General features: G+C 46.8%; 11 protein-coding genes across 11 annotated transcripts; 5 read left to right on the forward strand and 6 right to left on the reverse strand.

The window, feature by feature from the left end:
• Positions 1 to 80: 80 nt before the first annotated feature.
• On the reverse strand, positions 81 to 1,208 carry N7469_009324 (short-chain dehydrogenase; the record flags this gene model as incomplete). Its single annotated transcript, XM_056648242.1, has 1 exon — positions 81 to 1,208. The coding sequence occupies one exon, from the start codon at positions 1,206 to 1,208 to the stop codon at positions 81 to 83; it is 1,128 nt and encodes a 375-aa protein (XP_056498007.1).
• A 2,795-nt stretch (positions 1,209 to 4,003) lies between these two features.
• N7469_009325 (uncharacterized protein) lies at positions 4,004 to 5,136 on the forward strand (the record flags this gene model as incomplete). Its single annotated transcript, XM_056648243.1, has 3 exons — positions 4,004 to 4,139; positions 4,196 to 4,236; positions 4,297 to 5,136. The coding sequence occupies 3 exons, from the start codon at positions 4,004 to 4,006 to the stop codon at positions 5,134 to 5,136; spliced, it is 1,017 nt and encodes a 338-aa protein (XP_056498008.1).
• A 476-nt stretch (positions 5,137 to 5,612) lies between these two features.
• N7469_009326 (sugar O-acetyltransferase) lies at positions 5,613 to 6,437 on the forward strand (the record flags this gene model as incomplete). The annotated part of the gene is made up of 3 exons (XM_056648244.1): positions 5,613 to 5,785; positions 5,881 to 6,277; positions 6,357 to 6,437. The coding sequence occupies 3 exons, from the start codon at positions 5,613 to 5,615 to the stop codon at positions 6,435 to 6,437; spliced, it is 651 nt and encodes a 216-aa protein (XP_056498009.1).
• A 2,439-nt stretch (positions 6,438 to 8,876) lies between these two features.
• On the forward strand, positions 8,877 to 10,235 carry N7469_009327 (putative lipase; the record flags this gene model as incomplete). The annotated part of the gene is made up of 1 exon (XM_056648245.1): positions 8,877 to 10,235. The coding sequence occupies one exon, from the start codon at positions 8,877 to 8,879 to the stop codon at positions 10,233 to 10,235; it is 1,359 nt and encodes a 452-aa protein (XP_056498010.1).
• Positions 10,236 to 10,807: 572 nt separating this feature from the next.
• On the reverse strand, positions 10,808 to 11,996 carry N7469_009328 (uncharacterized protein; the record flags this gene model as incomplete). The annotated part of the gene is given in 4 exon segments (XM_056648246.1): positions 10,808 to 11,377; positions 11,391 to 11,494; positions 11,562 to 11,807; positions 11,864 to 11,996. 4 exon segments carry the CDS (start codon positions 11,994 to 11,996, stop codon positions 10,808 to 10,810), a joined length of 1,053 nt encoding a protein of 350 aa, XP_056498011.1.
• A 248-nt stretch (positions 11,997 to 12,244) lies between these two features.
• On the forward strand, positions 12,245 to 13,263 carry N7469_009329 (proteasome regulatory particle base subunit RPN10; the record flags this gene model as incomplete). The annotated part of the gene is made up of 4 exons (XM_056648247.1): positions 12,245 to 12,270; positions 12,327 to 12,365; positions 12,427 to 12,646; positions 12,709 to 13,263. 4 exons carry the CDS (start codon positions 12,245 to 12,247, stop codon positions 13,261 to 13,263), a joined length of 840 nt encoding a protein of 279 aa, XP_056498012.1.
• Positions 13,264 to 13,591: 328 nt separating this feature from the next.
• Positions 13,592 to 14,065, reverse strand: N7469_009330 (Transport protein particle subunit trs23; the record flags this gene model as incomplete). Its single annotated transcript, XM_056648248.1, has 2 exons — positions 13,592 to 13,971; positions 14,032 to 14,065. The coding sequence occupies 2 exons, from the start codon at positions 14,063 to 14,065 to the stop codon at positions 13,592 to 13,594; spliced, it is 414 nt and encodes a 137-aa protein (XP_056498013.1).
• An 809-nt stretch (positions 14,066 to 14,874) lies between these two features.
• Positions 14,875 to 16,611, reverse strand: N7469_009331 (tetratricopeptide repeat protein; the record flags this gene model as incomplete). The annotated part of the gene is made up of 1 exon (XM_056648249.1): positions 14,875 to 16,611. One exon carries the CDS (start codon positions 16,609 to 16,611, stop codon positions 14,875 to 14,877), a length of 1,737 nt encoding a protein of 578 aa, XP_056498014.1.
• A 932-nt stretch (positions 16,612 to 17,543) lies between these two features.
• Positions 17,544 to 20,639, forward strand: N7469_009332 (WD40 repeat domain-containing protein; the record flags this gene model as incomplete). Its single annotated transcript, XM_056648250.1, has 1 exon — positions 17,544 to 20,639. One exon carries the CDS (start codon positions 17,544 to 17,546, stop codon positions 20,637 to 20,639), a length of 3,096 nt encoding a protein of 1,031 aa, XP_056498015.1.
• A 335-nt stretch (positions 20,640 to 20,974) lies between these two features.
• On the reverse strand, positions 20,975 to 21,953 carry N7469_009333 (DNA/RNA non-specific endonuclease; the record flags this gene model as incomplete). Its single annotated transcript, XM_056648251.1, has 2 exons — positions 20,975 to 21,211; positions 21,261 to 21,953. The coding sequence occupies 2 exons, from the start codon at positions 21,951 to 21,953 to the stop codon at positions 20,975 to 20,977; spliced, it is 930 nt and encodes a 309-aa protein (XP_056498016.1).
• Positions 21,954 to 22,758: 805 nt separating this feature from the next.
• N7469_009334 (GPI anchored serine-threonine rich family protein) lies at positions 22,759 to 23,588 on the reverse strand (the record flags this gene model as incomplete). The annotated part of the gene is made up of 4 exons (XM_056648252.1): positions 22,759 to 23,143; positions 23,201 to 23,332; positions 23,397 to 23,475; positions 23,537 to 23,588. The coding sequence occupies 4 exons, from the start codon at positions 23,586 to 23,588 to the stop codon at positions 22,759 to 22,761; spliced, it is 648 nt and encodes a 215-aa protein (XP_056498017.1).
• Positions 23,589 to 23,661: the final 73 nt, after the last annotated feature.

The following is a 23,661-nucleotide window of genomic DNA, read 5'->3' on the forward strand; positions in this document are numbered from 1 at the left end:
AGAACGTATCGCTTTGGTAGATTACTTTATGTCCAAAATATAAAAGCCCTCCCTCCCAGTCTAAAACATGCCTTCACATCCTACCGTCTTGGATTCCACCACTGACGAGCTGGCCATGTTAATGCACCCAACATATCGTATGCCCAGCCAGCCCATCCTCTCGCCTTAACAGCCGCATTGACGGCTGTCAGCATGCGTTGAGTAAAAATATCTGCGGGGTCCATATCATGAAGGTAGCACTCCCAGACTGCTCCGTCTTGCTCCCGTGAACTATCACCATCATTGCTAGGTAGATCACTGCAATAAGAAATACCGTCCTGGTCTTGGGGGCTACTACTTGACTTAGACAATGGCTTCATTTCTCCACTCGAAGTATCAAGTCTTAGTCTTGGCCCTGTAACCAGTGAACGGCCCATGCATGACATATCTGCAACCAAATATGACGCTGCATCGACTACGTCGTTAATTTTTCCAAGTGGCACTCCCGCCAGAAGTACACGGGGAGGCACCTGCATGAATGGTGTATCTGTATAATACGGGCAGATGATGTTCACGCGTGCACCCGCATTCACCGGGGCTGATATCCGCAGGCACCTGAAAAGTCCTAGCACTCCATGCTTTGAGACCGTGTATGGGGCTTGCGTCATGAGTGGGTGTAGACTTGCAACCGATCCCAGAAGTAAAAGGTGTCTATCTCTCTTTAATTCCGAGTTGGACCTGAAATCCGAAGAACAAGAGATGGAACCTGGGTTCTTCGGTAGAAAGTACAATGCCAGATGCACCGTATACATAACACCTGTGATATTAATATCAAGTGTCTTGAAGCTTGGAGCTGGAGGACTAGGATCATTCAAATAGTCGATGTTGGGATTTTCAAAGACACGAGCTTCTTCCGCATTGTTGATTCCTGCATTCGCGACGACGGTGTCAATTCCACCGTGGGGACTAAATTTCAGAGCTTCGCGGAAAAAATTCACTTGAGATGTCCAGGAAGTGACATCCAAATGAATGAAATAAACATTTTGATTCCCCGTCTCCAGGCGAATTTGCGCGGCAACTTCTTCTCCGGATAAGTTGATATCGCCAAGTATGACGATAGCCCCGGAAGAGGCCCAACGAGCGGCGAAAGCAGCGCCAAACCCGGATGCGCCTCCTGTTATGAGAATAACTTTACTCTTAATAAGGGCCGGATCATAGCTGATATCCATGTTGAGGTATTGATTGATATACGGACGCTCAAATGGCTGTGATTGTGGACAGAGGATTAACTGCCGCGACCCATGTGGCAACGAGAGTTGATGCGATTCTAAGAATTAGGCAAAATTGAGTCGCTTGGTAAAGATGAATGAGAGTCGTGCAGAAGGGTGGCTGATAACGCGCTTTTTGTTCACGTCCGGTGAAAGTGTAAATGTGGGTCAGCTCGAGCAGGATTGGCTAGATTTTACAACAACCCGGTTGATTCCTGAGTTGTTGGGGCTGAATGGATGGGGTGAAGCTTAAGCACTGTCAGTCAATTTAAGCCTAATGCTGAAATTCGGTAGCTAGAGAATACTCATTTCCAGTAGTGAGAGGATTCAAACATTTACCCTCATCTCTTCAAAAGTTTATCGTAGTAACACGCCCATCTACCATGCAACCAATCCTCTCCATCCAGCTCCTATATTCCATGACGGGATCGACCGCTACTAGAAAACTCTCCATCCACCAATCTTCTTGAGATACTTGAATAGCCAGACTGCGAAAAAAGACAGGCTTGTTCGTATCATCATCGAAACTGTTATCTTTATTTCCTCTAAACCTATCAGCCCTTGGAAATTGAAGCCTGTCGATCGTAATGAGCATGGCGCAATATCCTCGATGGAAGGAGTTCAGTACATAATTTGCCAAGTGGAGATGAAGGAAAGAACATTTTCTTTCTTTTTTTTCTTTCTTTCTTTCAGATAGCTAAGAAGAATCACAATACCGCTCCACTTAATTACCTTAAATGAATCACCTCCAATTACTAGAATACACGAGCATTCCCCAAGACGTTGCCTCGAATTGGTCCCAAAGCGACATCTTTATGGATAAAAGTGCGAGAGAAAGCGCCACTGATTACATGGCCTGCACTTATTTACCGGAGAAAGTATCTTTCAAGCAGTGGCCGAGCCTCCTGAAAGGGCCTCTGTTCCACCTCTCTCTTACTAGTCTACTCTCGGAAATCGAGATGCTTAAATGACCCACGACGAGATCTGAGAACAGCTACATACAAACGGCGAGCTTCTTGGGGCTCTAAACGCTCTGTTCTCTTAAGGATATCCACTGCGAATTAATATTGAAACTCTCAGGTATAGACTTGAAAGGTACTAACTTTCAATTGACATATTTACTATTAGCCTAGTAGTAGTATGCTACTAGCATGCTGCTACAATTTCAAAAGAATATCTCGAGTTAGCAATCCAGTTAGAAACTCATGGAGATACTGTATAATCGACACTAGATCGGCGTTAGAACTTCCTGGGGAGGTTACCCGAATGCCGTTGAGACCCGATATAGTGAGGCTGTCATTTTCACTCGAACTATTCTTAGGCTTCTCCAAAGAGTATTTTAATTATTCCCCGTCATTCTGACGTAGAAACAGACCCTACATGGTTGCTAATTATATGTCGAGTATCCGTTCATTCATCCTTCCCCATTTGCCTATGAAAATGTGATAACCAACCTCAAAATCCCACTCTACACACCAATCTCACTCCCAACGACATCAAAAATGCGAACTATTCTGTTTGCGTCTGTTCTTTTGGGGAGGATTCTCTCCGGTACTTTTGGACTTCCTGGTACAGATGGTAGACTTATCATGGCAATATTGCGGATGAGCCCCATTCGCCAACAGCGGAAAGTGTTGTGGCTGGTCCGCTGTCCCTTTTAGAACAGCCCTGGCCGTTGGCTGAGAAATTCAGCTTTGCTTACTCTCTATAATGGGTATGCTGCAAATGTGGCATATAAATAGCATTATGAAAGCCGTAGAATCAGAATCGCGAGATCTTACAGCTATGTAACAATTCACCCTCATCACGCCTGATATCTTAGAGCCGGGGTAATTCTTGTTCAAATAAGTATTAGTGACTGGAGTAAAAACTTCAGACAATGGTCAATGGAGGTTAGAATGGGGCAGTTATCTTCATTTGGTATATTTTCCAGTTCAGACCGTTCAGTCAAAATTAAGTAAATTGCGGTATTGTGGGAATGATGACTCAATTATAGTTGAAATCGGTTGTCATTGAGTGCAAATCCCTCCATACCAATGATAGATATACGGTTGCTGGATGAGGCATTCTGAGTATCACCTGGACGTTCTTTCCATCTTTTCCTTTTTCTTTCTTAACATCAATATCAAGCTTCTTAAGCCAAACTGAAGCAATTAATTACCCAAGAAATGGAAGTAATTGCCACCTGCACGGCGCATATTTCCACGTGATAACCCCAAATCGCGCCCGCCGGAATCGGCCGATCAAACGTTCATCCCTGGAGAAGTGTACATAGTGTACTTTCAACACACACGGGCTTAAATGCCATTATGCCAACAGATCTATCGGCTGAGACCCCCCGACACAATGATACGCCCGCCAAGTCTCCCCGGCGAACAAGAACGGGATGTCTGACGTGCCGCCGGCGAAAGAAGAAGTGTGATGAAAGCCGGCCGTCGTGTACAGCATGCCAGCGCAACCACTTACAATGTCGATGGGAACCTAGTGAGTCCCTATCGAGGCCTAGACGTCGTATTCGGCAACAGTCATTCTCTCGTAACTCATTGCCCGAGGAGGTTCAAAGAATGATGAAAGTATTCTTTGTCCTAACCCCGGACATCGTGACTCGTTTACTTGGTCATTTTCTTGATTCAAGCCCAAGATGGCTATCGACGAGAGTAGGGCCACAAAGAACTGAATTTATGACGTGGTTGTCACCAGCTATATCAGACAGCCCTCTTATCTTCAACTGCATTCTTGCAATAGCCTCGGGGGACATGTTAAAAACTCATCGTGGCAATCTTGAGATGCGATATGCTGCCGCCGAGTACTATGGAAAAACTATTTCCTATTTACGGACAGCAATTGAAAACGAGATGACTATTGTTTCTCCATCCGATACCCCTCTTCCCGGTATGGGCCATATCTTTGCCTTGAATTTGAGCAATAATGTTGACGAAAGCCTATAGACTATACGCCGCTTGCAGTACTTCTGTTATGTGTTCATGAAGTACGTTTTTGTGAAGTCTGATACAGATTTGTTGCGGAACTTCAGGCTAATAATCACTAGACCCAGAACTTTACCGAGAGCGAAAGAATCCTTCCGCATCTCAACGCCGCTGTATTTCTCCTGCAAAACCGCATCTTTCGTTCGAACGGAAATTCCGGCCTGCGAAGCTTCTTATTCGAGGCTTTCTGTTATTTCTTCGCCTTGGCTTCATTTTCTCTAGGGCCTAAATTACCCCTTCATCAAGCCCATTCTATCTTTGACGCCCCATCCGTCATCGAGTATATTCGAACCGGCCATATCATGGGAACTTCTCAGGTACTATTCGTCGCCATTTACCGTACCTCAAATCTGGCCCTAAAGTTGGCATCTAAAATCCCCGTCGAGGTGTCTACTGCCAGAGCGGAGTTAATGTTACTTGATCAGGATCTCGACTCTGGTCATTGTAATAAGGCACGCAACGGCTATGACTCGGATACGAGGGATCTTCACGATATCATCACGACCGAGCTCTACCGTCTAGCATGTCGAATTCATATTCGAAAACTTCTCGGTTCATCATCACCGGAAGAAGATCTAACAATATACCGATTGGTTGAGGACTTTGTCAACGAGTTGCAATTCCTGCCCCCAAACTCACCGTCACACAGCATTCTGAGCTGGCCTCTCGTTGTGGCTGGATTTGCTGCCCGGCATGCAAATCATCAACGTATTATTGTGGCAAGGCTGGCTCAAATACACGATGAGTGGCAATCTGATGTATTCTCAAAAAGTGCGGCATATCTACAAGAAAAGTGGAAAGGTGATAAATTTCCGAAACAAGGTATTTTAGATACCTCCAATTTTTGGGGGTCATCTGGCATTAGAACACCCTGGAATAATTGCCCTGTCCTTTTGGCTTGACACTGTCTTGTACAACAAAAATTGATTGCCTGTTCGGATACCAAATTTCTTTACATGAATAGAACTCAAGATTCCAGAGTTGACTTCAATTTTCGAGCACTCGAAGTTCTCGAAGATGCTGCCACGATTATACAGAACAACATGCCGATTTTATTAGAAATCCAACTCTCCTCTGCAACGGATTTGATCCACAGGCGCGGCTATTGAAATCCCAAACTGGCTAGATCATGGATATTCGCTCCACCGAAAGCTCTCTGGTTGGTTTACTCCATAGAAAATGGTCCACTTGAAGATGGAGATTTAGAAATCCAGATGGGAATGCTTTTAGATCAACCCCGATCTACATTGTCCATGGTACAAAAACCCGGAAGTGTCCCACGAGTGAAGCTCATCGACTTTCTTATGCATAAGTTGCTTGATATTTTTCAGTCAGCTACCTACTTCGAATCTACTCGATTGAATCTAACCCAGCCACAATGCTCACTCACATTGATGAAAACGAAAACTTAGCTCGCATGAAGCAAGGCGAGCTTTACTATGCTTTCACGCCCACTCTTGTTGCTGCACGCAAACGTTGCGGGCGTATTGTTGGCCAGCTGAACCGCGCAGGCGAACTTACCCGGCGAGAGTTAGCAGCTTACTGGAAAGAGTGAGTGGATATTTGAGTCAAATAAATTTCTTAATCATTCTGCCATGGCTTTTTAGCCCGTGTACCGGAAGGCTGTATGTTAACTGTCTAAATAGTATCACGAATGATCCCCAGCCTCTACCATCACCTGGTACGACAGAGGAAGAGGAGGATGCAATTCTACACGCATATCCTTGGATCGAGCGACCTATAAATATCGACTATGGAAATAATATCAAGGTCGGAAGCAATGTCTTTATCAATTTCAACTGCACATTTCTCGACACTTGCACCGTCTCAATAGGGGCGCGGACCCTAGTCGGACCCAACGTGTGCTTTTTTAGCGGTACTCACCCTTTGGATCCTGATTTGCGAAATGGAACCAATGGACCAGAATTGGGTCGAGAGATCACAGTTGGAGAAGACTGCTGGATCGCGGGAAATGTTATCATTTTACCTGGCGTGACTATTGGAGATGGCTGTACCATTGGGGCCGGTAGCGTGGTTACAAAGGTAAATATCTCGGTTTATCCAAGGATTCTCTTTCTAAATCGTGATAAGCTGACTTTTATGCTCTTTCTGTTGTATCCAGGATGTCCCAGAATGTCACGTCGCGGCCGGAAACCCTGCTAGAATTCTACGCAAGATTGAGCGTAGTGGTTCGAAATCTTGACTCTATACACAGACTCTATAGACAGAATATTATCTTCCTTATTGGCCCTCCTCAGCCATCGACACTTCTATAAGAGTGCTAAAGCCAGAAACCGTAATCAAATCATGAACCGGCAAAACATACAAAGTCCGGCTAACTTGACCATTTCATGATGGCTCAGGGTCCAATCTAGGGGTACTCGTTCCTCGCTCAGAATTGCCTGTATATCAGTCACGCAGTGAAATCCTTTTTTGAGATTTCACTTCTTGGAATTTCTCTGCTGTCTATTTACTCGCCAACAATAATGAAATACAATCAAGAGTCTCTGTACTTTGATAATTGCTTCAAATTGTTATTTGCAAAGAGATGGAAAAGTCACAAACCGCAGATAATATGGCTGCGCACCAACGCATACTACATCAGCCATCATCAAACTTGACTGCAGACTATTGGAAGTCTGAACACGATGGGCTGGTATTCGATGGAACACCATGATTAAATCTCAAGCGACTGCAGACTGAGATCACCAAAGTGATATCCCTGCGCGAAATTGACCCTATGGCAATGCTGTCTCTTCTTGAATCTGAGCATCTGAATTTGGACTTTCAGAGTTCCTGTTTGATAGGGTCTACCCAGGTCACTATTTTCGCCGTATTGTATCAGTCTCGGTGTCCCTGTCCAACATCTGTCAAGCACCCACAAAGTTTAGCTGTGCACTCTAACTTTGCGGCATCATAAGTGTCTATATCCCAGGTGTCGGATAGTTATGCTGCACAACCAGTAGTTCACTTCCAAACGAATCGAGTTCCTATCACATCAACTGCTATCACTAGTGAGAACGGTGATACTAGTGACCTGGTTTGGACCGCGGAAGAATATGCACCCTTCGAAGGTGCAGGTGTCATTTCCTCTTGGAAATTATCTTTCCCAAGCAATCTCCAGTAGTTGGGATATGCTGGTCTTACCGAATTGATGATGCGTGTGCGATACACCGCATCAATCGGTCAAGGTCCCGTTGAGAATGCTGCTTCATGTGCTGTATCAGCGTGGGCATGGAACAGAATAACACATCAATCCTATCACGGCTACGCCTTGAGTATCCTAGCCATCGACCTCAGTGCTAAATACCCAGGACAATGGGAAGAGCTGCTAGAATAGGGGGAGATCAAAGTATCGAATATGGGTGACCAGCTCCCCTTTCGGACTCGGACAGCCTCCAGAATGACCGAGAAGGCAATGTTATACATTCACCCAAAGCCAAAGGATATCCTGTCGCTTGAAATTCCACAGGGAAGGTATCTCTTAAAGCTACTCTAGGCCATGAATTTGGTACATACTCTTCATACGACTTCATTTTTTGAGACATTCCCGGGCTCGGCTGGCCCCTGCACTATCAAAGATGTAAAACCTCACGAGGAAGAGCTTTCTCACGTGCCTGGCTTCTATTTCCTTTTTCCGATAGAGCATCAAGAGACCAAATGCCTCTTTCAAATATTCACCAGCTTTGCGATCAAGGTTACTACGCTGCCATAAATCGCCAATCAACAAATTTGGATTCCCAAATCATGTTGAATATAATACTCCATTCCTGCCCATATCTGTACATGAGTTCATGCAGATGCACGAGGATTAGCATCACGCACATCTGCAATAAAATATGAGGAGTGACATCAGGCCCTCCAATTATACCAATCTCACAAAGCCATCAGCGAGTATGCCCTTGCGTCGTTGAGGAATTCCAACTGAGATGATGAGCTCATTATGTTACACCAATAGTATTTTGAAGATCCTTAGCTCGTTCTATGTCAATCGATATTGTTTCACCTCCACCATCATCCGAATTTGAATTAAACTTAAGTCTACTACCTAGTATATAGATATAATACAGTCCCGTTTGATCAAACATTTCCCAAAGCTTCAACCGCTTGAAAATTAGCTAACCAATACTAGTATCTTCAATCTATCCAGAATCATTCTAATGAGACATTTCTACAAAGCGCCCCATTGAGTCCTACATATTGTGTAACCAGGTGATGAATGAGATTCGTATAAAATATCCCCACACTTCAAACATGTACAAGGTTAACGCAGCGCAAGTGGCTCTCCGCGTCAGTCATTGCGGAGAAGAGTTACACAATAAGAAAAGAAAGCAACAGAAAGTTGCTCATCCTTACTTTTGCTGAATGATAGACGAAAATTTATACCCTTCCAAGCAGCTTCAAATCTAGATTGATCAAATGCTGGGACTATCTCAGCTATGCCCTTGCATCTATCAACTTCAGTCCCAGTACCCAGGTGGCAATGAAATGCCAATATTGTAGCAGAAAAAGACTTGGGCGTATCAGTAGATAGAGCTATAAATACTCATAGTATGAGGCACTCATACCTTTCTATCCCTCGGAGGTAGAAAACCCACCAGACAATCCTTTCACCTGTCTGCGAGATACTGTCTTAGCCATCATGCGGTTCATATCGGGCCTCTTTCTCCTCTCGTCTTTGACGTTCCAGTATGCTTCTGCCGCGGCGAAAAAGTCTTGCCCTGGGCCTAAGCTCCCCATCGTCGATCCCTTCTATCTTCCTCCCGACGAGGCGGAAATTGGTGGTGACTGGAAATTGAAAGAATTAGGTGCAATTCTGCGTACCCGAGAGGTCACTATCGGCGCTTTTCTACCAGGCACTGAGCACGAGGTCAAAGCATACCAACTACTTTATAGAACTCAAGATCTCAATAAGAACCCAGATGCCTCGGTTACCACGATTATTATTCCAGAAGAGCCCAACATGAACAGAGTGATTTCTTTCCATGACGCATATGACTCCCCCGACCCCAACTGTGCCCCTTCATACGGACTCCAAAGCGGAGCAGAGGGATGGGGTAGGAGCTGGAATCAGGTCAATCTTGCTTTCATATTGCCTTATCTGAAAAAGGGGGCTGTCCTTAATATTCCCGACTACGAGGGCACTAATGCTGCCTTCGCCGTTGGTCCTCAAAGTGCCTACCAGGTTCTGGACTCTATCAAAGCGGCCCTGGACTCAACGGAGACTACTGGCATCACGGACGATGCTAAGGTTATTATGTTCGGGTATTCTGGTGGTGGCCTCGCGACGGAGTGGGCTACAGAATTCAAACATGATTATGCTAAGAAATTGCCCATTGTCGGCGCAGTTATAGGAGGACCACCCGTAGACATTCGTGAAACCTACCACGCTGTCAACGGTAAAAAGCTCTCTCAACTGAATGTCTGGGCCATGCTCGGACTTATGAACGCATTTCCGGAAATAAATGAATATATGCGTGGTGATTTGAAGACGGAGGGATATCAAGACAAGAAGTTCCTTCATGCCTTGTCAAGGTGCTCTTATCCAGGGGACACCCTTGTTCCGAATCTTGAGCATACCAACATATCTGCGTTTTTCCACAATGGGGATCACTTCCTCGATAAATTCGAAGATAAAATCACCGAGGTGGGCGTGATGGGTCAACACATTTCAAAAAAGACCCGTCCGGGGTTCCCTCTGATGTTTTTTTACGGAGGAAATGACACAGTTATTGGACCGAGGGCAGGTGTTAAAGCTTTGATCAATCAATGGAAGAAGGCATTACTTCCTGGTATGGTATCTGATTATTCGAATTTGATGCCATTCCAAGACCATACAACCGCGTTGGTAACAGGTCTGCCAATATCATGGTCCTGGATGACCAAGAGATTTGAGAAAGTTGACGGAGGAGGTAATAATGCTGATGGCAATGATGATCTAGATTTCCAATTGGATGGAGATGGACAGATAGTTATGCTACCCAGTCATGAGCTACGCTGAATAGTCCCTGCAACCACATTTTGATACTAGCAGGGCTCATGCAACCCGGCAACATTGACTCGTATTTCAAGGTTATTTTGAGACAGAAACAGAATGGAATCCTGAACTTGGAACATCTTTGCTTGAGTCTCCATGCTTGTAGTAGTTTGCATGTTGTGTATACTAGATATAGATAGTATGCAAGATAGCAACCTGAAGATTAGGGTTAGCGCAGAGGCTATTTAATCTTTAAGCCGGACTGATATAATCGGTACAGTACAAACGAATAACTTAGTGCCCAGATTTTTCCAGTCTAGCAGCCTATCACTGGCACTGGTACTCTACAGAATAGCTCTCCAGAGAAAAATACATTCAAATAATTCAAATGTTGTATTTGCGGAATCGAAACGGTTTGCCAGGCTGGAAGATCAACCAAAAAGAGAGAATTAAACTATGACCCCATCCCAGGTAAAGAATTGAACCCAAACTCCAGATCCGATCGCATGGTCATGACCGGTGAGACTCCAACGCTGAAAATTACAACTGCTCGAACAGTAAAGGATATATTTTATGCTGCTCAGTCGACCTATCCTCTACACGCGCTTCCGGAGCGCACGGGTTCCACGGCCTGTTGCTTCTGCTGCTGGAGCTGCGGGGGCAGTGGTTTTTCGTACGGATGCGGCGCTGGCGGCGGTCTTTTTCACGGCCAATGAAGCTGTCTGGTTGCGAGGTACGGCGGGTTTCTTTGTAGCAGAAGCAGTGCCTGTTGTCGCCTTGCGGGTACCGGCGCCTGCGCGAGTAGATTTTGTGACGGTCGTGCCAGATGATGCGGTAGAGCCGTTGCTATTCCGACGATCGCCTTGGCGAGTTGCTGGGCGAGGCAAGGGGCTATTGACGGCCGCCCTGGGGCCAGTCGCAGAGCGAGCAGTAGTCTTCTTTGGTTGCACGGGCTGGAGACCATCTCTGACTGTCGAAGTTGTCGCGCCACGAGGACGTGATCCGGGGCCAGCTGCTCGAAGTGGACTCGATGGCTTGAGTGGAGAAGTTGGACGCGACAGGTATGACGGCTGACCCTTTTCGGGTGATGTACGGAAGGGTGATTGCGGGTATGTGCGAGAATTGAGAGATTTGGGGGGAAAGAATGCGCTGGTCGTTGCTACGCACTTCCTGGGAGACGACGCGTGAAGCACCGCCGGTTGCCTTGGTGTTATTGCGACGCTTAGGGTTCTTCAATCCCTCGGGCTCACCAGTCGCCGGTGCATTCTCTTTATCGGAAAATCCTTCGTTACTGTAATGAATTGTTAGTGAGGGATGTCAAGCGTGTGAGGTGGTTGTCTTGCCTTGTACGTCGAGCACGACCGGCGGGCGATGCTGGACCCACGGAGATATTCGTTGCTACTCTGGACTTCGCGGGAGATGGCTTTCTCAAGGGTGAGGTCGTTGAGTTCTGAGCGTTGTATTTTTCATAAAGATCACCCATATTGGCTTTGCGAAGGGAAACCGGGATACGATTGACGCGTCGTTCGATGCGAGCACGCAGGTCATTTGCCTGCAAAGCATATTGTGATCGAAGCTTGCGAGCTCTCTCAGTAACTGAAATACTATTAGTAAATGTCCACCAACATCCATATTTCCTTGTTACCACATACTTTCAAGCTGTAGGTTATCAATCAAGGCTTGCTTCTGTCCCTGCGTCAAGCGCATCTTCTTGGCCGGAGGACCTCTTGGCGTAGCATCTGGCGCGTTGACAAATTCAGGAGACTTTCGCTTTAAAGTACCCATGGTGGACAATCAGACAAATAAACCAGAAGAAAGTGAAAATGGTGGCGTAAACTTGAGGTGAAGTTGAAAGCGCGAGGGAAAAGCAGTGCGGAGTTGCTTTTCCCACAACAAACAAGCCTCAAGGCGGAGAATGGTGGCAGAATACGAGCTTGGCCGACCTCGTCATCAACCGGAACAATCGCAGCTCTTCTCCTTCCAACACCTTTCCTCTAATCCCCCCCCACATTATTTCATATTAACCCGCCATCATGTCACTCGAAGCTACTATGATCATGTTCGTCAATTCTTCTTCCTTGAGTCTCTATAACCCTGCTAACCCTCTGCCCGCAGTGTCGACAACAGCGAAAGCAGTCGCAATGGAGATTACACGTGAGATGAGAGCTCTACCCCAGACCAAACCAGCAGCATCGTCTAACTATAGTTGTTGCAGATCAACTCGGTGGCAAGCTCAGGTCGATGCCGTGAGCATCATTCATAGTGTGAAGATGCGCGCACACCCACAGTCGGCGGTCGGTCTGATGAGTATGGGCGGCAAGGGCCCTGAGGTGCTATCGACCTTTACTTCGGACTTTGGTAGCATTCTTTCCGGTCTGCATCGAACTAAGATCCATGGCACATCGCATCTGAGCTCCAGTATCCAGGTTGCCGGGGTAAGTTGGATTTCGAGTTAGCTATCTTGTCTGGGTGCATCACTGACATTCATCTACTATAGTTGGCGCTGAAGCACCGTTCCGAGAAATCCCAGCGACAACGAATCGTCGTTTTCTCCTGCTCCCCAATTGAAGAAGATGAGAAGACCCTGGTCAAGCTGGCCAAGAAGATGAAGAAGAACAATGTTTCCATCGACGTGGTGGCATTCGGAGACCTCGAATCCGACCAGACCAAGAAATTGGAGGCTTTTGTGGATAATGTATCAAGTGGTGATGGCTCCTATTTGGCAATCATCCCGCCGGGTCCTCATCTCTTGAGCGAGGAACTTCAACAGACCCCGATCCTGGCCGGCGAGAATGCCGGTGCGGCTGGTGCATCCGGTGGCGGCGATGGAGGTGACGCTGGTGGATTCAACTTTGAGGATGCGGCTGAAGAAGATCCTGAGCTTGCGTTTGCTCTTCGATTGTCGTTGGAGGAGGAGAAAAATCGCCAGGAGAAGGAGAAGAAGGACCGTGAGGAGGCTGAGGGCAAGACAGACCTGGGTGGCATTCCCGAAGAAGGACAGGGCGAGTCTAGCAAAGATAAGAAAGACGACGACAAGATGGATACTGCGTAGATCCCCCCCGTCCCATCTCGGTTGAAACGATTCGATGCATACCCGGCGTTTGCTTGTTTTTTTATGCTCTCCTGTATAATCGAATGTCGACATCTTGTCTACTTGTAGACAAGTTGGTCTACTAGAACGTTTTTAAAGGAAAATATTGATGCGATTGGTATTATGCACATTTGGGGATCGATCATCATGTCCATGATGATCCCCTTAGGATCCAGAGTTATAAAAGTAAACTGTTTCAAAGGGGGAAATATTTCTAGTTCGTAAGGTCATCAGTCCAGCTTTCTGGAATATACAGCCATTCCACTTCATGCTTGAATTCCGCCCGAGCTTATGTCCGTCCTCTTAACCACGCTCCAAGATGCCTATCAAAGGCGTCACAACGCACAGGCATTTCCAGTTGATAGAAGGGGTTCTTCATCACATAGTCTGAATATAGCTCATAAATCTTGTTCATAACTGTATCCACGTTACCAGTCATAGGATCAGTAAAAAGCAGGAACTTGGTCCCTGTTAATGTCTGGAAGCAAGTCAGGCGGAATTTCTCCGTCTCAAGGAACTCTAAGCCTGTCGTGGGGACACCCGGGTTGGGATAGCTGTATCCTGATGTGGCGGGGGTAGAGTTGGTGTTGCCGGGCGATGAGACGGCGGGGGCAGCAGATGGAGCGAGAGGAAGCTTGGGGGGTAATAGAGCGAGTGATAGCATGGACTCTATAATCACATCGTTAGCTTTTGGGGGAGTATAACAGGGGGGAGGGCATCTGGACTGACCCGTGAAAGGTTCCGGCGAGAACAAGGTATTCATTGGTGGAGAGTTTGCGCAACCCAGATTGATATTCACGCTGGTAGATCAGTCCACCGGCCTTGTTAATTATGATGAGGGAGAAGACGGTCCTAGAAGGTTGTCAGTGGCGCATCCGACATGTTCAGTGGTGATACGGGCGCACATGATGGCTCCGGGGAGGTGGAGGTCTGCGGCAACGTGGCCGAACGGAAGTAATTGATGATCGATGTCACTGCGCGTGTGGCATTGGGATATTCAAGCAGTTGTGTCAATAAATCTGATCGAAGTGTTGGACAATTGGAGGTGAAGTGAGCTGTTAAAGTGTCCGAGTGAAGTCGGCGGGAGACGACGTCGCGGAGTTTCAAAGCGGAGAGTCGCCGGCCCGCATCAACGCGAAATGATAAGCACACATGGGGAGTATAATGTCTACATCATATAGTTTTGGATTTATTACTAGCTGAAATAGCATAGTCGCACTACAGAATTCATTAGATTTTGTCTATATTGCACAATCGCTATTCTAAGGCGTTCAAGTTGCTTGAAATTGAAGTACCTACTTCAGGTACGAGGAGTTATCGATACAACCAAGAAACATCATTTGTTTTCTTCCCTGAACAAGCCTTTGCTCTAATACTACCTAGTATATCGTACAATTGATAGTATCACTACTCATCAGTCCAAAGCTTGAAGAGTTTTGGGCATTCAAGCACGCCACTAGCCTACAACTATGGATAGTGTATATGTTCCTTGCAGTATATATTTGAATCAATTTGTTGGACTATCCAAGTCGACTTGAATTCCACCAACACCAATCCACAAGGGAAACAGGTTTAGCAGCACTTTTCAGAGCACAAACTACCGCTGAGCATATCCGGTGCCTGAGAATTATCCAAGCGACAAAAGCAGGACGACTTGATTGGTACATCAGCTACCGCAAGAGCTAATTTGGCAGGCTGTTCGATCATAGCCGCTTCTGCCGATCTTCCAAGTCGAACAAGACATTCATAATATCCTTGAAGGGACCAAACATTGTTCGGATGACGCCGAGGTCGAATCACAGATTTATCCAGCCCCAAATCAGCACGATATGTGTCGGCCGCTTCTTCTAAATGTCCTTGCTCCATTAAGAGCGCGGCATAGGCATGACGAACAGGTTGCATCCAGGACCAAGGTTCGCTGTATGGTAGTTTGTCTTCAAGATCAATGGCAGAACGAAGATGCTCAAATGCTTTTGCGTGATTTCCACACCGGTATTCAATTTCGCCATCTAGCATTGCCGCGGCAACTTTAAGGACCTCCACGATCGTGCCATTGTACGCGCGACGGCTTTCTGGGACTTGGGCCCAAGCCTGATGGAAAAGCTCTTGTTCTTTTCGAGCCGCAGAGACATCACCCGTTGCAGCAAATGCGATTCCTCGTCCGTAATGTGTAGCTGCTGTTGTACCGGCAAAGAGTTTCTTGTCCCGGGGCAACTCCTTCTGCTTCAGTTCCTCCCACTTCCCAAAACGTACCATAACATGGATCCGAATGGCCATAAATTGTTCTAGCCAGTCTGCCATAGGCGGGGATTCAATGCGAAGTACTTCTTCCGGCACTGTAAGTTCCATACGAGTGATCGCATCGAACGCAGCCTTGGATTTCCCGGCGAACATTGCCGCGTAGACCAGGGAGTGATAGTCGTGAAGTCGATAGAAGGTGTAGAAGTTCTTGGCACCTGACTTGTGGAAGTATTTATCGTCGGCCAGGGTTGATTTGTAGTTAGAGTCTAAGGACCTTCGCCAGTCACCAATTAGGATGTCCAAGTGAGTGGGCATATGTTGAACATGACCAGCGTCTGGCACCAGGCCCCTAAGCTGATCTGCAACGTTGATACCCAGCTCTGGGGTCGGAGACATTTCGATGAAATGAATGTAAAGATGAAGGAGTCCGGGATTCTGGTAAGCACCTTCGTCCTCTTTCGACAACGCTTTTCCCAGAACGGTCTGTACCTCTAAAGTGGGTGCTTTGGGGTTTGGTTTGCCGGTGAACAAATCCCATAAGGCCCAGGGAGTCATGTTCATCAATGCATCGGCATAAATGGTAGCAACATTCAGGTCGTGGCCGTAATGGTCATATGCAACCTTCATCGCTTCTGCATATCCCTTATTGAGAGCTGGATAATCCTCCGCTGGCTTGTTTGTTAGAAAGCGATATTGGATTGCCTCCACAAGAGCTTGCTCTAGGGGAGTTGCTTTCCCCTTATGTTCTTTCGCCTTTTGTGAAGCATCGTATCCTCTTTGGACTGAGGTATGCAGATCTCCTAAGTCAAATTTCTCCCATGGTTTGTTATAGTTTGGTCCAACGGCATAGGCAAGGCCCCAGTAGGCCATTGCGCAGGTCGGATCATGCGCAATTGCTTGTTCAAAGCAATATGCACCTTCGACGTGGTTGAAAGAATAGCACCAGATCAAGCCTCGATTGAACCATGTTTGCGCATCAGGACTGGTGGTTGTGATGGTGTGGCCAAATGAGCCAAGATCGTAGTAGTCCGCACTAGCTGGAATCGGAGAGACGGTTTCTTGGCCCATGGTGGCGTTTCGGAGTAGAGCTTTGTACAATCTGTACAAAGCAAATCTTTGAAAATCAAAATCCTTCTTGTATATTGGCCTTTAGCGTACTGACCAAAAGACGTGTAGTGGTCTTGGATATAAAAGTATATCGAGAAATCGGGCGGGGCAATAGTTTAAATGGTTGACTCATCAAATCAAAGCCCGGAACAATCGCCGATATTCAATTTTAATTTCAACTTCAACTTCAAGTTGCACACTGCAAACTAGCATGTTACACCTAATACCCTGATATGTACATTGTCTTTCATCCAAGTTGACAGCTCTGGCGTTATCAAATATCTACAGCAATTTTATTGGGGTCCGAGCTAAGAACCTTGGAAGAACTTCCAGTCCCGATATACAAAAGTAGTAGATTGCCCGTCTTTCTGTGAATCCGGGCTTTGATTATGTCTTTACCTGCTGTCGTATGATCCAAATATCAAACGACTCATTTGCTCATTACAAAGCCTCCGATCTAGGTAGTACTGTAGATTATAATACTCGCTTCTATGATAACCATTGCTAGCTAATACTCCGAGTCCCACACACCCCACGGCTGTGATTTATCAATTCTAGATCATGATTTTTTTGACGAATAATGTCAATAGTCAATACGTGTTTTACACTTACTTAGAACACTCCATAATTTGTTATATTCAGTAGATGTAGATGTAGTGTTTTAAACGGACGGTTGATTTCTGCCTGAGGCCAATTTCCCCAGAATTTCCCGCGCGTCTACTTCAACTTCAGCCTTCACTCCACTTCCATCTCGCCGATCGCTTGATCTTCAGGTGTGATCTTTGAAGGCTCATTCCTGTGACATATGTTAAACTCCTAAAACATCTTCAACTCTACATTATGGTAACACGTCTCCCTTCTTCTGGACCTACACCTAATTGTACCCACTCACAATGAGCCTCGATAGCCATGAATTCTCATCGTCATGTTCGACGCGTCGTCAACATATCGAAGTCGCGTTTCACGACCCAAACCCCCCTAGGAATATCCCATTTGAAGCTGAGCAGCTTCTCTATCGTTTCACATACGGGACGGAATATCCATCCAGCGGAAATACAGAATGTTACTTTACGGGTAGCAATGATTCGGTTACACTACCAATCTCAGACGCTCAGAGAAAGATAGCAGCGACAACCTATACGGATTGGCAACAAAGTTCATTCGTCTTGCCCTCTGCTCCGCAACTCGTGAATCCCAGCCCAGATCCGCCCTCTCTTTCACCTCACTCACCCTCGACCATCTCCAATGCCTCCCCCATTCGCCAAAGACCTCTACTATCAAAGGCTGCATCTCGCGAATCTCCCAGAGAGCAACTTCGGAAAACAGCCACCTTGAGCAATGCTAGCCAGGCGGCCACAGCCAACAACGTGAATCATCCCCAAAAAAGACCTAGTTCCCGGACAAACGCTTCGGTTCGGCCCCCAGCCCGCGTTCTGGCTCCAGCTCCAGCTCGGGACCGAACACGACCATTAAACCCTTCGCAACACATCAATCGGGGCCACCGCGAACGCGGATCATCCACTGAATACCAGTCTTCTGGAGATTCTTCAGATACCCCGTTGGTCCCGAAAGGCTCGCCTCGCCGTTCCCACCGCGCCAGAAATGAACCCCAGACCTATAACGTTCGCGCACTCGTTGGACTCGAACTGGAACCGTCAGAATCCTCGAATACCGGTGTTCGCAGTCGTGCTACTAGCGAAAGAGCATCTCCAAAGCCACCGCATACCTCATTAGTCACTTCGAACTGGAGGGCTCAGACACCGCAAGAGATACCAAACGCGGTTTCGTCCGACGTACCGGATTTTGAAGGATTTCTCCTCAAAAGACAGAGAGGTCGATTCACCAACAATGGATATTATGAGAAATACTACGCCGACAGGCTCTCGAAGCTTGCCCCCTGGCGGAGATGGAAAGGTGCCTCAAACGATGTTATCTGTCTTGCATGGTCGCCTGATGGCACTCGTTTTGTCACGGGAGCAACCACATTTGGCGATTGCTACAATCGGGGCAATAACTTGGTTCTTGGCGATTTGACACGAAATAGCTTGAGAGAATTGCCAGATCATTGCATCCCACGCTTAAACCCAGCTAGCACTGATGATCCCCGACTCTTCACCACGGTATCGTCGACTGAATGGGTTGGAGATAGACTATACACAGCAAGCTTCGACCATACAGTCAAGGTTTGGGATACAAGCCGAGGCGTGTCGTGTGCCCAAACCCTCAAACATGATGCTCCGGTGGAGGTTATGTCCGTTTCTAACCATTTCCCCAACCGGCTTGCTACTGGAACTCGAAAAGGCTTCCGGCTCTGGGATTTGGATTCTGAGGGCTCATTTCGAAACTTAGACACCGTTTGGGGCCCTGCTCAGAAGAATGTCGACCTAACCCCTACAAATCTGAAATGGGGAACCTCCGATGCTACCAAGAATCTTCTTGTTGGTGGTATGGTACAACCAAGCGAAGATCCCGCCGATTTCCATGTTGCGCGTTACGGTCACCTAGCCTTGTGGAAGCTCGAAGAGTCTTTCGTGAACCCGATCAAGCTCAGTCCAGACTCGCAGAACATATTCGATATCAAATGGCACCCTTCTTTGCCCATCTTTGGGGCAGCGAGTACCGTTCGAGACACGAAATCAGCTATACCGGGTACCCAATCGCTCGTCAACCTTTATACTTACGGATCTCATAACAGCAGAGCTATTCACAGTCATTCCTTCTCGTGCCCGGCCGTAGATATCAACGAGGTCACTTTCTGCCCCATTGGGTCGAACCTTGTGACCGCCAGCTGCACAGATGGAAGCACATATGTGTGGGATTTGCGGAATCCTGGTGCTCTCCTGCATCAACTTCAACACGGTGATCCTATCCATCCAGTCAATCATGAATATCGTCGAGAATATGCAGACGTAGGTGTTCGCGTGGCCTTGTGGGGTACATCGATCGACCAGTTCTATACAGGCGGATCCGATGGAGTTATCAAGCAATGGGATATTCGCCGCGCCACTGAGGATACTCTCATCGCAAATACAGCAGAGTTGCAAGATGCGGTTATGAGCGCAGCCTTCTCGCCCGATTATGCACATCTTCTCGTGGGTGATAATGGAGGTGGTGTTCAAGTCTTGTCGTCTGCTCCATGTGCGGATCCTGAACCAGCAATGTTTGACTTCGAGTACGCACCCTCTCAAATTGAGTTTCATGAAATTCAATTGGATGAGCCTACGGAGCCTTCAGGCATTACAGCCGCGCAAGACTACTTAAACCAAGGCCAACTGGAACTTCATCCACTTTATGGACCAGTCCAAGGGCCTCGATACTCTGGGCCTTATGCGCGCTGGGCACGGGATATTGACCCTAATGCTTCCGCTGAAGAGGTCGCGCAAGCTCCTCTTCTGAGGGATATCAAGCAACGCCAATTCCAAGGGTCCGCTGTAAAAGACCGAGCCGGCCTTGACCAGCGCTCCAGGCAAGACTTGCAGCATGCCTTCAATCTTGCTCATGCTTGTAATAGCCGGACCGTCTCAGGCCCATCAGATCCTCAGCACACGTCTTCATTGCCTACAGCCGGACATTCGAAATTATCAAAGCGCAAGCGCGAAAGTTCTTTCATATCCATCAGCAGTGGTGACGACGAGACAAGCGCCCCCGCTCTGAAAAGGACGAAAATACCAAGCAAGCTTGAAAAACAAGGCCAACCCGGTCCAAAGTCTGTGCCCTTGGAGGTCGTTGACTTGACCTTGGAATCGAGTGATGACGATGGACCAACCGCCCAAATTGGCATAGAAATGCAGCAAATGCGAATGCAAACGGAAACGACAGCTCCCATAATTCCCAAAGAAGAGTGCTCTGAGGAGATTGTTGAGAGTCCTCTCGACAATGTTCCAGTCGAGGAGTACTCGGAAACTTTGGATGAATTGTTGGATGATGATTTTTGGTGGCCTGACGCTCATCAAGTTGATGCAAATATTCCACAAGGAGCAGACGTCTAGTCTCTCTCTCTCTCCCTCCCTCCCTCTCCTCCCCTTCTTTCTTTTGCTCGATTTTCTTTATTTTCAAATACCCCAAAACGCCGAGCTTTTGACATTTCACGTGAAATTTCTACGTAGTTAACGCCCTCGTCTGAATCTTGGAGCTAATTGACTCGTATCGATTTGATAAAGCTGGATTAATACTTTAGGCTTGAGAACGCCTAAACTATGCTAGTATATGACCTAAATATACAAGGCTATCTATATGAAGCCAAAAGAAACGAAAACAGGATATCTATACACTTGAAAATGGTTAAAAGGTTCAAGTATCGCCTCCAACTAACCAAAGCGTCTTTTCAACGCTGCTTCTGAGCATTGTTGAATTCGCGAACGGTAATCTCACACTTAACCTCCTGACAAAGTCGACGACGACGACCAAGATCAAGCTTAGATGCGAATTCAAGACCAGATGCTCGCTCCACAACTTCAAGAGGGACCTCAAAGTCAGAAAGACTCTTCTCATTCGGAATGCGGGCATTAGGTAGAACGAAAGCACCCAAAGCAACCTTGTTACCCTCTTCAGCATAAATGACCTTGTAGAAATGGGTGGGCACCGCAACATTAGGGGGGGGTACCAATGACCTCGTAGTTCACGCGCCATTTACCATCAGGATCACGATGGGGAAGATAGAGGGGACCAGTCACGATACGAACAGAAGGGTAGCGGGTGGTGAGTTTGCGGCCAAAATCTTCAAAATGAGCCCAGTAATCACGATTGAAACCCTCGCCGACCTGCGGACACATATTACTCAATAGAAAAGTGCCATCCATCCCTTCTTGAGACCATTTGGCATCAGCTGCTGGGACCTGGTGGCCGCGATCATAGCCGGAACGGAAATAATCGGCCAATTTGGCACGGAATAAAGCTGGGATCGAGGTGTCTTCGGCGAAAGTACTGTGTTTCCGGTCTGCATTCTTCATTGCTAGTGATTGAGGCGTAATATGTTCGGCTACCCAGGAAGGATTGCGAGTGCGACGATCATAAGCGCCATATAGAGGGAGGGTGGAAAGTTCGTCAGCGATGGGGCCCGGGAACCCATATTGGAGAATACCGGCTGGGTCAACGGGGCCATTTGCCTTAGCAGCGAGAGAGGGTGTTGGAGTTGTGGGAATTTTGACGCCGCCGGTGGGAGGTGGAGGAAGTTGTTGTTGCGGTTGTTGTTGCTGCTGCTGTTGTTGTTGAGGCCGGGAAGGTTTATTGTATAACAGAGCTGTCACACCAGCACCAGTGGCGGCACTGGCTGCGGCGATGACGGCAAATGTAGCCTTTGACATTATTTTACAGAGATCGAGGGAACAGACCTGATCTCGCAAAATGAAGGGAGAAGTCTCGGAAGGTGGAGATTCGAGATTGTTTTTGGAGAAAAAAAAAGAGGAGAAATCGGGAAAAACCACGGGCCAATCAGCGAGTCACATGAGAAGATCACTTGATATATACAATAATCTTGTTCATGTGGTAAATTGAGAGGGTGCATTGCAAATTATGATTGGGATGCATATTCTTGAATCCTAAAAAAAAGATCATCTGGACAGGTCATTATTGAAAATCAACTGGGCTGTCTTGGGTTGGTCAGTAGATCATACCTCGGATAGAAAGAAACTATGAGGTTGGTCTACGGCATACCAACAAAAACACCACAAGAAGAATTGGAGGCTATATGACTATTTTAATTAATCTCATGTTCAAATTCATTAGAATAGCCAGAAAACATCTTCAAGTAAAGTTAACATAATGATAGCCTTGTATTTCATAGAAATAACACCAATATAAATCGAGATGAATGGCTGTTATTCGTTTAATCCAGTGAGACTGTTCTCTTTCATGGAGTATTCATGGGTAATAATGATAATAAAAATTCCGACTAAATAAGAATGCAAGTTACACCACAAATATTAATCTGCCGTTAAAATAAACAGCATCTAAGATACCTTCTATGTTCCAATAACCGCATGCAAAACGAAAGACAAGTCTTAAAGATCATAAAAAAACAGTCCTCCCACTCATTCCCATCCATCGTGTATGAAGATTTTTCTCAACAGTGATATCGATTTGCGTGAATTTCCCCGTGGCGGAAATATTTTACAGAGCGAAAGCGATGGCACCGGCAAAAACACCAGCAGCAGCAAGCGGGTGAGCGACGATGGAGCCACCAGCGTTCAGAGAAGCTGTGGGAGCAGAGGTGGAAGATCCAGTAGGAGTACCGGAAACAGATCCACTGGCAATACCGCTAGAGGAAGAAGCAGAGGAGCCAGTAGTGGCAGTGCTGGTACCGGATGTGGTCTTGGTCAGGGTTCCAGTGGTGGTGTCCTTGGTAGAAGTACCGGTGGAGGTGGAAGAAGTGAGAGTAGTAGCGGTGGTAGTAGCGGTGCTGTCGGAGCTACCAGTCACGTTGAACTGCTGGGACTGGGCCAGGATACCGGTGTTTTGGGTAGAGTCGGAGAGCAGGTTGATCTGGTAGCCGTGACTATATTTGAAGTCAGTTATGGTTTATCTTCATCAATGGGGCAAGGATAAGGCATACCCGGCAGAGACATCGACGCCCTTAACAGTGTAGGAGCCCTTGGAAGTATCGATTCCAGTAGCAATCTTCTTGTTGACGCTAGGGTAGATGGCGTTGTTGACGAGGTAAAGGTCGAAGCTTGAAGGATCGGAGCTGATGAATGTTAATTCAATTGTTCATTATCAAAGGGAAATCCTGAAAGAGATAGATAACATACTCGACAGAAGACCACTTCACGTCAAAGGAACCGGAAGCATCAATCTCAGCTCCCTTCTTCGGCTCATCGACGGAGAGACCTATGGCAATTAGTATTCATACGGGCTTCTGATATGATGATATGAACATTGTTGAACTCACCAGCAACGGAGATGGCCAGAGGGGCCAGGGCGGCAATCGACAGAAGACGCATGATGATAGATGTGATTGTTATGAGGAGAGGATTTAACGAAAGTGATAGTTGGAAAGATAAATAAATAGGAAGT

The sequence above is a fragment of the Penicillium citrinum genome (assembly GCF_028827155.1).
Source record: "Penicillium citrinum strain IBT 23319 chromosome Unknown utg000008l:1.0-2707905.0:1.0-2709502.0, whole genome shotgun sequence".
NCBI lineage: Eukaryota > Fungi > Ascomycota > Eurotiomycetes > Eurotiales > Aspergillaceae > Penicillium > Penicillium citrinum.